Raw genomic sequence first — 16,256 nt, forward strand, 5'->3', positions numbered from 1 at the left:
GTCTGCCACACAGATCTGGACTGTTACTTTCCAGCAGCTATTGTAGTAACCCTAGTTCTTAGCGAACAAAGCTAAAGACAAAGAGTGGAGCTTATATGTCTGAGAAGGTCCAACTTGGATGCTGGCAAAAAAAGAAAGAGAAGACAGACAAATATGCTAACACAGAAATTTTATAAACGGAAAACCACAAATATTTAGCCAGAATGTGTGTTGGTACGTCAAAAGCAGGCAAGAAAATCACAAAGTTATCCGGGTACCTAAGCATCAGATTCATCAGCTGTAGACCCTCGCCTTTCAGGAAGCGATCGCGATTGGAACTGAGCATTAAGCAGGAGCAAAGGGAGTCAAACAGGTTCTCCATCATTTCCTGTTCTTCTGCTGTACTGGGGTTGTGTCGTTTAAACACCTGCATGACAAAGAAAGCAAAATTACCCACAAATGGAGGGCCCAATTTGGTCCACACTGTTACAGAGTGTACATGAACATTTTATATCACAAGCCTCCAGCATCTGATATACATAAGCCAGCAATCCCACACGTCACTGATACATTCTCTCTTGTAACTCTGCTGCCTTTTGTACTGCCCTGACTGTATACCAACAAATGTGCAGCAGTCTAATGCATAACTTAAAAGACAATACAGAGCCTCCAAAGGGAAAGGCAAATTCACCGACTGCACAATTCACAAAAGTATGTGGAAAAGCTTGTTACCAGAGAAATCCTAGACACAATGTGTAACTGAGGGTGCTGCAGACAGTACTACCTCAAGAAATATAAGTGAGCTATGAACACATTACCTTCAACTAGCTCAAATGTAGGCACAATGCAGCCCAGTTCTTGGAGTGGAGAATGCTGAAGATGGCCAAATTCCAACCCTGCCTATCTCCAACTTGCCATGCAATAACAAAATAATGTAATTCCTGTGTACCTCAATGTTAACATCTTTAAAACAGGTATTAACCTCAGTTACCATGTGTGATACACTTGCGTGGAAGTTATTCAGGGACTATGTCACCACTAAATATAAAGCGCTGCTGTGCTTCAGTATCTACAGATTGCTAAGACAGTGCTACACCCAGAATCTGTTCCACCTCCTCACACCCAGCCTGCAAGTCTCCTGACGGTAGAGAGGGCGTATGTGAATTACTCACAGATAACTGCTGAAGCAGCACATCGATCCCATCCAGCTCCCCAAGCAATTCTCTGTTGTCTAGACGGAAGTGGGGGAAGGGAGAAAAGAGAGAGAAAAATGAAGCTAACTGTCAGATTTTACAGCCATCTAACACTGATACATCAGCAAACAAAATCAATATGGCTTGACAGAGTACAAAAGCTGCAGAGAAAGGGAGGGTGCATGCATATGTGAGAGAGCACACACACGGGGAGACAGAGCACAAGCAAAGGGAAGCCGAACACCAAAGAGTGCTGTTGTGATCTGAAAGAAGACTGGATCCTACCCTAACAGCATATCGACACCAGAGGCATGTCTCACCATCGTTATTCTGGAGCAAAATAGCCAGCACCTCACTGCAGTACAGCTTGTTGGCATCAAAAGGCATCTTAGCCTGTTGGTGAAGATGGAACAAGAGACCCATCAGGGCACAGCGCTCTGCCTTTCATTGATATGAAGAACACATTAATCAAATCACCGAACGTATGAGCAACACTTAAACCAAAATACAACAGCAGTAATTTCGCAGTATGCCTCAGTGACAAAATAGTAGTAATTCTCTCTGATTCAGGGGTGACGGTGTGTGCGTGTGCTCATGCACGCATGTGTAGAAACTCAGCTCTGATGCTTCACACTGTCCTACAAAAGTAGGTTTGACCAAGTTGGCTCAAAACCCCTGAGAACAGTCTCCAGTTGTTTGCAACATGGAATCGCTTTCCTGTGATAAGTTTTCCATACTACATGAGTGCATGGGGCTTATCCCTATTCTGAAAGTCTGCACCTGTCACCAAAAACAGAATTTCAGAAAACACATCACAGTAACATTAAATAGTAGCTGCCAGAGTTTTGTATGAGGATCACAAAGTCACAATCAGAAGAACATGAGATGGGTTTAGCCCACACAGTCATGTAACTTTCATTTCACACATTCACTCCATACTCAAATAAGTTAAAAAAAACAACAACAAAAACATAACGAAACCAAAATGCTGAATTTGAAGAAAAAAAATAAATCCCTGAAGTGGGATTCTGAACTGGATCCAATATTTTTGCCTGCTGCCAAAGCTGCTTCATCTACAGAACCAAACTAAACATGAACCAATCAGATAATAATGCAAACTGGTTTACTGAAGGAATTCATAAAATAAACAAAACCATTTTAAAAATCATCAGTTACCAGCTATTTGTATTTCACTGTTCGAGAGGGGGAAAAAAAAAAAGCAACCAATAAGTACTAGGCTTAAAACATACCATTTGTCACCCACAGTTTTTTCCCCAAATGCACGACTACCTGCAGCTTGAGTGAGTGAACCTGCCTGTGCAAGGCTATGCGTGGGCCAATTATCCTGACCTGCTACCTAAGAAAAGGTCACAATACACAAGCACCATGCAACACTGTCCTGGTTTCAGCTGGGATAGAGTTAATTGTCTTCCTAGTAGTTGGTACGGTGCTATGTTTTGAGTTCAGTATGAGAAGAATGATGATAACACTGATGTTTTCAGTTGTTGCTAATTAATGTTTAGTCTAAAGTCAAGGATTTTTCAGCTTCTCATGCCCAGCCAGCAAGAAAGCTGGAGGGGCACAAGAAGTTGGCACAGGACACAGCTAGGACAGCTGACCCAAACTGGCTAATGGGGTATTCCGTACCATGTGAGGTCATGCCCAGTATAGAAACTGGGGGGAGTGGGGACAGGGGAATTGCCACTTGGGGACTAACTGGGTGTCTATCGGCGGGTGGTGAGCAATTGCACTGTGCATCATTTGTACATTCCAACCCTTTTATTATTACTGTTGTCATTTTATCAGTGTTATCATTATTAGTTTCTTCTTTTCTGCTCTATTAAACCATTCTTATCTTAACCCACAAGTTCTACTTCTTTTCCTGATTTTCTCCCCCATCCCACTGAGTGGGGGGGGAGCAAGTGAGTGGCTGCATGGTGCTTAGCTGCTGGCTGGGTTTAAACCATGACAAACACAAAAACACGAAAAGCAGGAAGATCCCAAATGCCACAAAGTATTGACTTTTATATAAAGCTCTTCATTCCAAACCACTCTGTAGATGACAGTATTTATAGGAACCATGTAACACTTCCAAGCAGTCAGTGGCAGGGGAAGGTGGCAGGCGCTCAGTGCTGTACAGCTCTGCTGGCTCCTATCATGCTGCAAACCAACTGCTGTCCTACTGCAAGCATTAGGAAACAACGCTCCGTTCTCTCAAGGCTGCACACAACATCATCGAACCCTGCTTATGTTGGGAGAAGTGAGCTATTAAGCTCTTCATCTGAGCTTTCCAAGGCTATTCTGACAGTCAGAATACAATTATGCAACCTGAAATGTAGTCAGAAAACAGAAATTCACACTCTCTGCTGAGCACCAGATGTCCTTACCAATGCCTGGACAGAACCCTGATTTTAAAACTCATCCCATAGATATTCTTCAGCAGCACAACGCTCTACCCAGATGCTGAGATCCTGGTTTAATCCTAACCCCATCTGTCAAGGCGAGAGATTCAAGACCAAGCGCTGCCAATAGCAAAGGCGCCTGGGCGAGGGTGTCATTAGCGTGCGGCTCCCCATGACACCATGTAAGCAAGAAAAAGCACTGCCTGATCACACATCCCCAAACCCAGACAAAGTTAACACATGGCAGGGCAAAGAAAAGGCACATTCAGCACCATGTTTTGAATGCCTTGAACATTCATTTTCTGTGGCACAAAGCAGGGAAATCCAAGTTGTGATTATTCTGCTTTCCCAAGTTTCTAAGTCTTTCAGCTGCCAGACTAATTACGATGCAGGCAGCAATACATACCTGTGTGGAATAAAATTAACTTCACTTTTTGTTTTTAAGTAAAAGGAATGCAATTATGTTACTACCTGTAGTGAGAAATTATAGGTTACTTCTACTAACAGGCATATGAGGTACACAGAGGGGTATCTGCACACTTATGAAGCTGATAGACTATTTCTGTGACTCAGAGGCTTTCTAACCATATAGACATTTAAGTATGGAAGTGCTAATGCCTTACTAACAGACTTAGGAAAAAGCCAGAGCCTGTTTGCTAAATTTCCTTCACTAGCTCTGTAAGAAAGCTGAACTATCTGTTCCTTTCCTACAGTATTTTCCAGGAAATGTTTAGGCATCTTTTCACACAAGACGGAGTTAAACTGTGTAACTCACTGCCACAGGATGCTAAGTGTATCAATAAGTAATTTAGAATTCAAAAGGCAATTAGATGAGTTCAAAGAAAAAGCCACCACCAGCCGCAGTTAAACAACGACACCACTTGAAACTCAGATAAGTGTTAGAAATGTAGGAAGCAAAGGTATAAAATGGTCTTTATTAGTTTCCCTGCCCGCTGGTCAGCTTTTATATTCCTACAGGTCTCAGCCATGGACCAGAAATCCACAGGAATCATACGAACAGAAAAAAGACACCTTCTACTGTAAGACATTTACAATACAAAGACAAGACAGAAGTATGTCCATTTAAACTAAAATTGCAGAGGATACAAACCCTGAATTCTAACTTTTTGTCCTTCACTTGGCTTCTCCAACACACACTCACACACAAGCAAAACTAGCTTATTTTAAGCAATGTTTTAAGTTCATACTAACTGGTATACAGAAGGAAGGCAGACACTGGCAGACCTCTAGCACTACTGATGCTTGAGCTAGGAACTCAGTGGTATTGCAGCTGCTGGGGCCGACCACATTAGTGGTTGGACCCTGAGTGCTGTTTTGTAGCACTGCAAAGGTCCAACTCTGCAGGAAAGACCATAGTTCTCACAGCAGGATCAGGGACATGTTACCAAAAAGAACTCCCACAGAAACAAGTAAAACCCAAAGACATTCAAGAAGACTCAACATTACACATACTCTTCCAGGCAAACACTATGAAAACTGGAGTACTTCTACTCACAGACTTACATCACATTGTGTAGACCTTCTTACACATAAAGCCAACTCCTTCAATTTTGCTAATAAGTTAAGACGGACATAATTCCCAGTTTGAGGCAAGTTTTGAGTTCACTGTATTCACAAATGTTAGAACTTAACACAAATATAACCTATACAAACGGAAAGAGCCAATCAATAATAAATAGCCTTGGGCCTTTAATATTGTGCCAAACACCATCTCAAGCACATCATCTTCCAGACCAGTGGTCTGCCAGTTTTTATTGTGATAACTCCCAAATGACTCCCAAATGCTCACCTTCAGCCTCTTGAGCAACCACTGCATGAGGCCCTGCTGCGCAGCCTCTGTGCACATCTCTGGTCGGAACTCTGCCATGTTCTCAACGATTGCTAAGAAAGACACAGAAAACAGACATTTTTCCCCACCTGCAGTTCAGCTCAAGCCTGCATCAACACTGCTTTGCCAGGTCCTTCCTAGGGCTGCACCATGCTTCTCAAAGTTACATCTTATTCGCAAAATTACCTTTCTTTTTTTTTTTTTTTTTTTTTTTTTTTTTTGAATGAGACTTAAGCCAGGTGTATGATACTCTCTCAGTTTTCACATTGCCCACACAGTCCATCCTCAGTGTAACACCAGCTCCTGCTGGAAGAAGCCTAAGATACTTCCCTTTACTCCAGCAGTAATTCTCACTGCACAAAACTCAACTAACAGCAGCAGCAGTAAAAATTCCAAAACTCACATTTCCAGCCTCTCTTCCTTCTTCCAGTCCTCGGGAGATCACAATCCCGAATGACTGAAAGGAGTGGATGATGGTCTAAATGCTAATAACAGCAACACACTGCAAAGCAGTTACTGCGCCATGCAAAGACCGGGGAACAGAGAGGTAATGATGTACTTATATGAAATGCAAATGTTTTACTACCTTCAAGTTAAATATATTGCTGAGACATAAACAGCTCTCATAACAGAGTACGTAGAGCTCACAGATAAGTACATGGTAAATAGACAGGCAGTGGAGCATTCCTGGTGTGATGCAGTTTCATCCATATATCAGCACCTCCCTACATAACTGCTTTGGGAAGAGGCACCTTACCAGCAGTCATGCGACAAACGCTGGCTAAACAGACTAGGATTTACCATGACTTAAAGTTGTGCTTGAATAAAAACTGCACTAGGTCCTCTACTGTAGTGTTGGCAGTTCAAGGGAAAAGGAGTAGGAAGGAAAGGAAGGGGAGGGATAACCCACCCCCTCTTTGTACATAACACAGAAAGAAGTGAGAGGCTGTGCCACAGCCACTTACCCAATGTGTTGTGGACACCATCAGCTTCCTCCTTCACACTTTCATCCAGGCGCTCTAAATTCTGGACCAACAAGGCCACGACCTGGCCCTCCACCTAAATCACCAGGGTCATGGGAAAGATAAAAAGATAAGAAAGAAGACTGAAAAAAGGAAGATGAAGGAGAAAGAATGGGGTGTTAATAAAAATCAATAAGCCCTACTGAAACATCCTGCCAGACATGATCAGAAGACATTAATAATCTTGCTCTGAAATCTCAGAGGAAGCAAAGGAATCACCAAGTAAATCTGCCACTATGTTTGTCCTAATTAATTAAACAACTTTTTTGTTTCAGATTAAACAGAAAAACATCTGGAGGAAAACATGCACCTTGTCACAGTCTTATTTCCTGAACCAGCCTGATTGATTTATAATCCCCCAGAATTCTGAAGTGCGAGGCACCACAAACCACCATGGTTGGGCTAGCTGTCAGCTCTGCAAGCAGCTTCTCTTTCAACTGTTTGCTGCTGGTCTGCCTGCATTTCCGTTATATCTTCCACCTTAACAGCTACAAAAAGCTGAGGGAACAATGCTTACACATACAGATTCAAATCCAAAAGTCAAGTGATCACTAGTTGAAGCCTTGCATTTAAATCCTAGCAAGATGAATGTACCAAGTTGATTTCAGCAAGCTAATGAAATCCAGACAAATCAACAGCAGGAGCAGGAACACACATCTGCAGGTGGAGCCTTCTAATCAAAAAGCTAACATAAGAAGTATGCTTTTAAAGCTGCAATTGGACAGAGTCCAGCTTGACTTTGGCTAACTTTCCATTGCGGACATGAGCTTGGAAAAGTTAAACAAAATAACATTTCCAATTCAAACATTGTTAACTAGCTTTGGGCCCAGTGAACACAAGGAAAAAATACAAGTATCAGCTACTGTGGAAGGTAGTGCAACAATCTTCACAGATGCCCCACATTACACCTACTTTCTTCCAAAAAAAAAAAAAAAAAGTAATCTAAAAAGCAGATATCTAAAGATATATCCCAAGATATGCCTGACCTGTTTCTTTCAAAGAGGACAATAAAACCTCTAAAACTTGGCTATTATCAGTGGGCTGGTGACAAGGAAAACAGAGAAAGAACTTCACTTGATTTACTACCTCTCCACACATTTTATAGAAAACACCTTCTCTAGCAGTTCCTCTCTACCATTTCATTCATCCAGCAATCTTTCCACAAAGGCAGAGTAATTAAGAACAGCCCAGAGGCCATCTGGAGGAACTCGGCTCCGGGCCACTGTCATTAACCTTTGGAAGGTAACATTATAGTGACTGGACAAGAAGCATTGTAGGAGAAAACAGAGCGGCCAAACAAAGCAAACAAAAGAAAACCCGTAATTCCCTGTCTTCCAATTTCAACATAATAGTTATGGAACAAGACACAGCCACAGTGATTCACAAACACTGCAATTCACTAGCAGAAGCTGCACGAAGGTAAGACAGATGTGTAAATCTCAAGTTTTGCTGGGCATCACTTCTCTGGAAGGCTTCTGCTCGGTTTGGCATCCTCCTCCCGCAGCCAAAGGGCAGGAGGCATCCAGCGCAAACACCATGAAAAGGGGAAGTCCACCACCACAGAGGCCAAGAGGCACTCGACTTAACCAGGCAGGGAGCACTTAAGACTGAACAATGCATCTTCTACTGCACGTAGATCGTTTTCTGGGTAATCTCTACGCCAGAAAGGATCATTACCTCTAAACCCTCCTCCACCCCTAAAATGCCTTAGCTCTGTTACATGAAAACTTTCACACTTTTACTTCTTGTTAAGAAAAATGCATACCCTCGCTATAACAACAGATGTCCCAGTTCAAGCACAGATTTTTGGGTTTGAAACAGAGTTATTAGGCAGAATACCAGTCTCAGGTGCAAGAGGTTAGACTACAAGATCACAATGGCCTCACTGTCCTTCAGATAACTATCTGATCCCTGCCACAAACTTCAATTTTTCATGGGTGAACAGAAGTCACCTTTTTCCGGAACAAGGGAGAAAAATGCAAATTGAGCTTCAATTTTCAATAGGACACTGTCCAAATATTACTTCATTCTCCCTCCCTGCAAGAAAAATCTCCCAGCCTACACAAATTTTGCAATATGAGCATGTTCCTTCCAAAAAAGAAGTGGTAGACAAGGTGCAAGAAGAACCTACTCCCCAATCTCTGGCATCCCATCAAACACACCCATCGTGGTCCTCAGTACAGCATTTCAGCTACCAGAGAGCAGGCTCCTCAGCTGGCTAACTTCATCATGGTTTTGGCAACATGGATAACCACAGATGCAGAAAGTGTGGCAGTTCAGAGTATTTGCTGCTGTGCTGCATAAGGCAGATGTTGTTCAGGCATTGAAATAATCTGGAGTTTACTACTTACTAGAGCGTCTATGAGGACTTCAGCTCCTTCTTCACTCTCATGGAGAGTATCTATATCAGTCAGTTCTTGAAGCAAGTCTACCACAGCTATGGAAACATGTGCTAGGTGTTAAGGACAACCAAAACAGAGGCAGACACATTTAATATCAAAAGTAGATTGTTCTTAGGCCAGCGTGCTCATGACATGATCCAGAACAACTGGAATACATTACAGCAGTGGGGCACAGGAACGCCAGAGCCAAGACCACAGAGACTACTTCAGCAGTGGGTCCTCATAAGCACCAAAATCAGGGAATCCTAACAATTAGGAATGATAAAAAAAAATGTGATTGTGTGCTTACTCTACCAGGCAATTTTACTGTTTCTTAATGATACTTATTTTTTTATTTTTTCAAATCAAAACTGCTAGAGTTGGTATAACTAGGCACCATCTTGCATTGTTAAGATTGAATATAAGCAAAGAGAAATGAGTTACAATAATCTGATTTGGGTATTCTGCTACCCCTGCTAACCTGATACAGCACACACCTAACAAGGTCACTGCAGGAAGCAGGAGTGATCACCCCCTTCTGCCTGGCCCAATTAGGACAGCATGCTCCTCTAACCGCGGACCTCGCAGGAACAGCATAGCTTCTGCCAGCCCAATTTTCACTCATTAACTCTGGGCTGCATAACACACGGTTCCCCTGACTGCTACACAGCTCTCTTGTACGACGAGACGTATTCCACCTCATTAGACCCACTTTCCTATTCTCTCAGACATGCTGATCAATCTTGCCCAAGTCCCACTGGGGTAGAACAGGATATGCAGTTTTCTGCATGTCCTATATAACAACTTTGTGATGAATCACTCTAAAATGCACAGGCTAACAATCCAGCCTCCCAGTTCTCCTATTTGTGCATTTGCTCAGACACAAAAGCAGCAGCAGGAAAAGTATTTTCATATATCTTTTCTTAACAAGGTTTTGGTCATGACTTACCTAGTCTCAGGAAAGACTGAGAGCTGCCTGTCCCAGTCCCAAGTTAACCTATGTCTAGGCGCTACAGAAGATGTGTATCAGTAAGACTACTACTTTCTTTATGCTCTACAGCGCTCCTTAACCAAGCCAAAACTATCTGTACATTTTCTTGATGGGTATATGCCACTTCCACTTGCAACTGCCATCAAGAACCAAACAGAAGGGTGGTTACTCCTCACTGGGCAGACAGTCACTCATGCTTATACAAAAACATGGTCAAAGGTGCCAGAGTACAATTTTTAAAAGCAAGTTGGAGCACAACTCAATAAGCAAGTTAAGAGAAAATAACCTGCTTTACATTTATTCTGCAAGGAATCAACTATTAATTCAAAAAAGCTGGAGGAACAGGCCAATAGGAACCTCGTGAAGTTCAACAAATGGAACTTCCTGTACCTGGGAGGGAAGAAGCTCATGTGCTGGGGCTGACTGGAGAGGTAAGCTCTGCAGAAGAGAATATGGAAGTTCTGGTGGACAAGTAGAAGACGACTCAGCAGCACCCCACTGCAGTGACGAAGGCTAATCACAGACTGCACTGCATTAGCAAGAGCAAAACCAGCAGGTCAAGAGAAGGAATTCTTACCTGCTGCTTGGCACTTACGAGGCAACATGTAGAATATTTTGTCCAGTTGTGGGCTCCCCCAATAAAAGAGAGACCTTGACATACTGGACTCAGGAGAGTGGAAGACCACTGAGATGGTCAGGGGGCTAGCACATGATGTATGAGGAAAGACTGAGGGAATGGCATTTGATCCACCCATAGAACAGAAGGCTAAGGGAGGAACTAACTGAAGACTACTGCTGCCTACTGGGTGCTATAAGCCAGATTTTTCTGAGAGTGCACAGCAAAGAACTCCAGCAGTCAGAGGAGTTCATCCTGCAGGGCATTCTTGTCTAGGAAGCTTCTGTTGAGGCTTCCAGTGAGAGTATCAGTTGTCCTATAAAATTTAGGAGATAGAAAAGCAAAACATCACTTGAAGCTTTCCTGTCTTTCATTAATAAAATCTTGTCAGTGATCATCTTTCATTCACATGTTTTGTGTAAAACTGCATGAATCATTCAGCAGATTATTTGCTCCCCTGGACATTGCTTTTGTCTCCTTGCATTAGTCCCTCAAGACACTACATTTAAATCACATCTGAAGAGCCATTTGTTTAGTTCTCTCCTTGAAGAACTCATTTTTAAAATCTTTTCGCATTTAACCAAAAAAATCGTTAGAAAACTTGAGCTGTATCAATTTAGTTTTATGTCTAGATGCTTCACTTTAATAGTGTTTCTATCCTGTACATAAGCAGCAGCAGCACGGTGAAGAGGCATTACTACAGCCTGTGTCCTGCTTCCAATGGATCTGAAAACACTTCAGCAGTTTTATAATAAGAAATATACTTTTCCCAAAATTGCAATTCACAGGCCAAATTTCTACCTGTAAACTAACTCACAAGTAAGTTGCAACCCAATTAAAAAGAGTTCACAGGAAAAATACTGGCAAGTCTTTGACAGCAGCAGTGACTGCAGGACACAGCTTTACATGGCTGAAAGGACAAAGCAAGCTGTATTCCTGTGCACTCCAGCTAGGAATTAGGTCTCTATCCCAGTCAAAATCCCCACAGTTTATAGTTTTCCTGTGAATGAGAAATTCAGTATAATCTTTTAATGCCATGCACATAGTACACAAAAAGCCTGCGGTGTCTGGCAAAAAAAAAAGTAATGAAACTATGGTAGCCATGAAACTGGTTATGCATGGTAGGTTCCCATGTTAACAAACATTTACTTGAGAGTAATTTCCATTACAGATCACAGATAAAGAAAACTGTGGCGTTTGCTGTTTTGCAGGGACCAGCATTCACTACATCAAGGTTCAGCTAGATACAAGTCAAAATACCCAAACATGTAAGCAGTGCTTTCTAATATAATCTGGTATGCAATAAAATATTTGTTCTGGTTTTATTTTCTGATCACTGTACCCACTTAGTAAGAATGAATTATGAATTCTTAATACATAGTACTTAAGGAAAAGTGCTAAAAAAGAAAACCAAGATCTGTGCATCAGACCACAACTTTTATCACTAATAGCCCTTTTAACATTGCATATTTCAAAACACCTGAGAAAAGCTGGTAAGTATTATCTACTTCTTTACAAATAAAGAAAGGATGTAAAGAATAAATTACTTTCCTAAGGCCATGAATCAATAAAAAGGCAAAACCAAAAGCCTGTTGTAGTCCCAAGTCTAAGTCCAGTGTCCTTTCCACTGGGCTTCACTGCTCCCTCCATTCACTAAATTTTGTCAGAACACAGACACATGATCTTTCAAATCATGTCACAATTTTTCAGCTTAACCTACGTTAGAATATTTTACAAGCAATGCAGGCTGAGTTCTACTTTTAAAGACTGCACAATGGTAAGCCAGGCATAGTTCTATTTATCAGCTGAAGGCTAAGCATCAAGACACCAGGATATTCAAAAAATGACACTGGTTTTGTCAAAACTACCAAAAATCTTTAACAGTATAGACAGGAAACTCTCTCTGATATGTCCTCACATCTTCAGAGGAACAAGAAACAGGTGCACGCAAAGATCAGGATCAGTGACACAAGAACTAACTGAGCATGAAAATGTCTCTGGATATTTATGTAACCAGAGGGACTACCCACAACCTCAAGCTCTGAGTACACCAAACGAAAGGTGTGGACACAGGAAGAATTTACCACATTTACAAACTAACATGTAACACTGTGGTGAGCTAGTCCATGGCAAACAGCTGAAAGTGTGGCAGCTCAGCTCTCAACAAAAAGGAGTAAATCAGTTTCATTTTTACCAGGGGCTATTCCAGACAATGTTTGCACACAGTTCAAGGCTATATGCTCTGAAGCCCATACCTTAGCTTTTCCTATATTGTTCATCCGTTCACACACTAACACAGCCACTAAAATCTAGATGAAAGGGTCATAAAACAAGAAAGGAGAATAACAGCACTGAAAAAATTCAGAATCAATATTACTTGAACAAAGAAGGCTTTCACTTGGAGGGGAAAAAAAAAAGACAACATAAATTCAGTGCAGTGGGAAAGAAGAGAAAAACATACACAGGACCCTGTGAAAGCAGGATATAAGAGATTACAGAAAAGTCTGTAGAAAGCCTCTCACATGAGTGCCACTTTAACAACTGAAGGATATCTGTGTTGTCATGTCCCAGCAGCCCAAGGAGAGACTGAACAGCGTTCAGCTCCACCAGCAGGTGATACAGGTCTGGCATCGTCGCAATCACATGCATTTCCTGAATGATGTCATTTAAATCCAGTTCGGACTCCATGAACCTGAGGCAAGACAAAACTGGTTAATAAAAAGGCAAAAAGTACATCAGTTGTGTTCAATGCACAGCTCTTTCCAAAACAGAGACCACCACCTTCCAGGAGATAGCAGGAAAGACTTGTCACCCCAGCTGCACGTGGTCCTGACATTTCTGATCCTCTGTGGTCACACCAACATCACTGAGTCCAGAACTCCCTAGAGGCAGTCTGTGCCTCATCCTGTCCTCCGCCTGCCCCTTGAAGTTTAATCATGTAGTAGAATAAGCCTTCCTACTACCTAATTTACACAGAGTAAATAAGCAGATTTGTTCCAATTCTGTAAATCAGTTCTAGAACTTAAAATAAATAAATAAATAAATAAATAAAATCAAGAGGTTGTAGCTACACATGAAAAAAACTTTGTATATAAACTAAATTCTCCAGAGTGATGCACCTTCCCTAGCCACCACATATTAGTGTGTGCATTGTATTAGTCTAAGGTGAAGTCCATAAAAAGAATTTGGGTAAGGGAAAGAACAACAAACTGGACAAAAAAATAACAGCACTCAAGCGTAGCAAGAAATTCATTTAACATGAATAACAAAACTCCATGACAGGAGGAAGAGGCTCACTAGAACCGCAGGTGTGGAAACACACAAAGCCTGGCTTTCAGACCCCATCCAGCCATTTGCTCACAGCATCTGAAAGATCCATAACATGAAATTATTTTCTTCCCACACAGACCGCTGACTGCATATGCAAGCATAACACCTTCACACAAAATGATGACATGAAATCTTTAATTATTTGAAAGCAAAACTCACCAATCCAGGACTCAATCTTTCAGCCCACCCCCCAAACACCTACCACCTGCCTATCAGTGAGGAAGAGACCACTGCTCAGAAACAGTGCAGAGGAGGAGACCTCTGAAAAACGAGAGATCTGCGGCGTAGCTGATGACTCTCCAATGCCAACTGCCAAGAGGACTGATGTTAGGAGAGCTCCTTAGGGCTCACTTTTGAGAACCAAGCTACTTAGATACCTAAACCAAAACTAATGAAACCTTACTGAATTTGTGCGCTCCGAAAATAAAAACAACATAAACTCAAGTTTTAGTACTGAAGTTTCACAACCTCTAATATTAACAGAAGCAAGAATTTAATAAACTAGAACTTTTCCCTTGATTGCTAATTATTCTCTTTGTGCTGCCAACTATACACCAGCCACCACCAGAGTCTTGCTAATGCCATTCTTATTTAACAAAGTTAGTTTCAAATACAATTTAGAAGAACTACATGGCAATAACTGCTGTTACATAAGCCTTATGTAACTGAAAATGTCTGTATATATAGTCAAGAAATTAATTTAGGGCTGAAACCTAAAATCAAAGGAAAAAAGGGTAACAGAGAGGGGCTAAGCACAATCTTACTTTTCTGGATTGTCAGGAAATTTGATCCGCAGCTCCTGGTTTTTGTAAGATCTTTTCTCAAAGGTGAGAATCATCTTTTTCACTGAACTTTCATCCAAAGGTTCTTCCTAAACAAATTGGGAAGGGCAGAAAACAGAGCTTAGGATGGCTGGAACGATTACCCAGCAAAACACAAAAGAGCAGGTACAGTGACGTGGTGAGACTGCAGTCGGCCCAGACCCTTCAGGAACAAACAGCAATCCCTGGAAGTCTCCCTGCAGAAAGCTGCAAAAAAACTCAAACACCATTGCTATTCCCTTATTGATTTTCTCCAACTCTGAGCTGAGCAAGCTCCCCAGAGCAAAACCTTGTCAGTCGGGTTTTTATAAACCAGGGGTTTACCAACAGAAGGTTCTCTGGAAAAGAACCAGAAGAGCTTCCCTACACTTTTTGAAACCAAGTATCAGTGCAAAAAACCCCACAGTTTTGCAATGGCTCATCTTTCTTGAGTTGTTCTTTTACACCTGTTATTACCTGGCCCCATCAGTGCATACTGAAGCTTTTTTGCTTCTGACATAATCTGCATTAGCAGTTTATGCCCATGGACAGTTTCATAAGTCCATTGCGCTATTTCTTTTTGTAGGTCTACATATAACTGCCCTGAGTTTATGTTCTTTTGTATTTTCCTCACTTGGATAAGCTTTCACTTCTATTTTAAAGTTGTTTTCTAAAGGAAAAAAAAAAAAAAAATCAATATTTTACTCAAGTAATTTCTTTTTATTTTTTAAGTTCTTCTGGCTTACACGTTTACTGCATAGCAGTAATATAACTTTAGTTACCTCCCTGACACCTACAAACACGATTCTGTTATTTTGTTTGTTTCATTATTTCAATGCACTTCTTTTATTAAAACACTGATGATGCAGATTTTCCTGTGTAACCTCTTCCCTCTCCTCTATTTGCCTATGTTACAATCACTCTTAAAGAGAAGTTCTCAAAACAAAAAACAAACCAGATCCCTTCACATCTTAAGCCAAGTTTTGTGTCCCATCTCCTGTTCAGGATTAAATCAAGAGTTGCTTCTGATGTTGAAGATTCTTTGGTTAGCGACTTTAAGCAGCAATCTTGTACAAGATAGAAAATTTCTATTTCTTCAGCAATCTCCATTACAATAATAACACCAGTCCAAGTCTTCCATTATTATTGAATTTCCTACGTTCTCAGGCCCAACCTGTTTTAGCACCATCCCACTCATGTTCAGGTAATCAATAATACAGTGCCCAAACCACATTCTTCCTGCAATGGGATTTCAATCCACAAAGATACTGTCACACATGCTGACGCTGCTTCCCTCTATTTCATTTCACTCTTTGCTTTCTCTAACATACATCACTACAATATCTCCATTCGTACCTTGTATTTAATTTGAATTCAGTATTACAGTGTCCTGCAGATTAGCTTCTTTCCATCACATTTACTGGTACAAAGTACATTTTGATGGCACTTACATTAACTGCATTCCAAGATAAAAAACAAGAGGGTTTGATTCTAAAGAGACTTTGGACTTACAGCCCTTAAAATGTCTGGATGGGAGAACTGCACTTGACAAAGACAAGGGACTTGTACACTGCAGGAATCCACAAGACTCTAGCCAGTCAAGAGGACTTTTAGCTACATCCATTCATCCTCACTGGAGCTCAAATGCTACAGAAATCCTGCATTATCCTTCTCCACTATCAGCAACAACTGT

At 41.3% G+C, this 16,256-nt stretch overlaps 1 protein-coding gene across 1 annotated transcript in view; it reads right to left on the minus strand.

Annotated features, from left to right (window-relative positions):
- CTNNBL1 (catenin beta like 1) overlaps positions 1-16,256 on the minus strand; it is a 56,278-nt gene that overhangs the window by 30,774 nt on the left and 9,248 nt on the right. The window contains exons 3-10 of the mRNA XM_049816855.1: positions 14,528-14,634; positions 12,984-13,125; positions 8,797-8,892; positions 6,389-6,482; positions 5,385-5,476; positions 1,493-1,565; positions 1,152-1,210; positions 258-406 (exon numbers count right to left, since the gene is read on the minus strand). Coding sequence (XP_049672812.1) covers positions 258-406; positions 1,152-1,210; positions 1,493-1,565; positions 5,385-5,476; positions 6,389-6,482; positions 8,797-8,892; positions 12,984-13,125; positions 14,528-14,634 — 812 coding nt within the window. The remainder of the gene's footprint in view (positions 1-257; positions 407-1,151; positions 1,211-1,492; positions 1,566-5,384; positions 5,477-6,388; positions 6,483-8,796; positions 8,893-12,983; positions 13,126-14,527; positions 14,635-16,256) is intronic.

This window comes from Accipiter gentilis, chromosome 14 (genome assembly GCF_929443795.1).
Source record: "Accipiter gentilis chromosome 14, bAccGen1.1, whole genome shotgun sequence".
NCBI lineage: Eukaryota > Metazoa > Chordata > Aves > Accipitriformes > Accipitridae > Astur > Astur gentilis.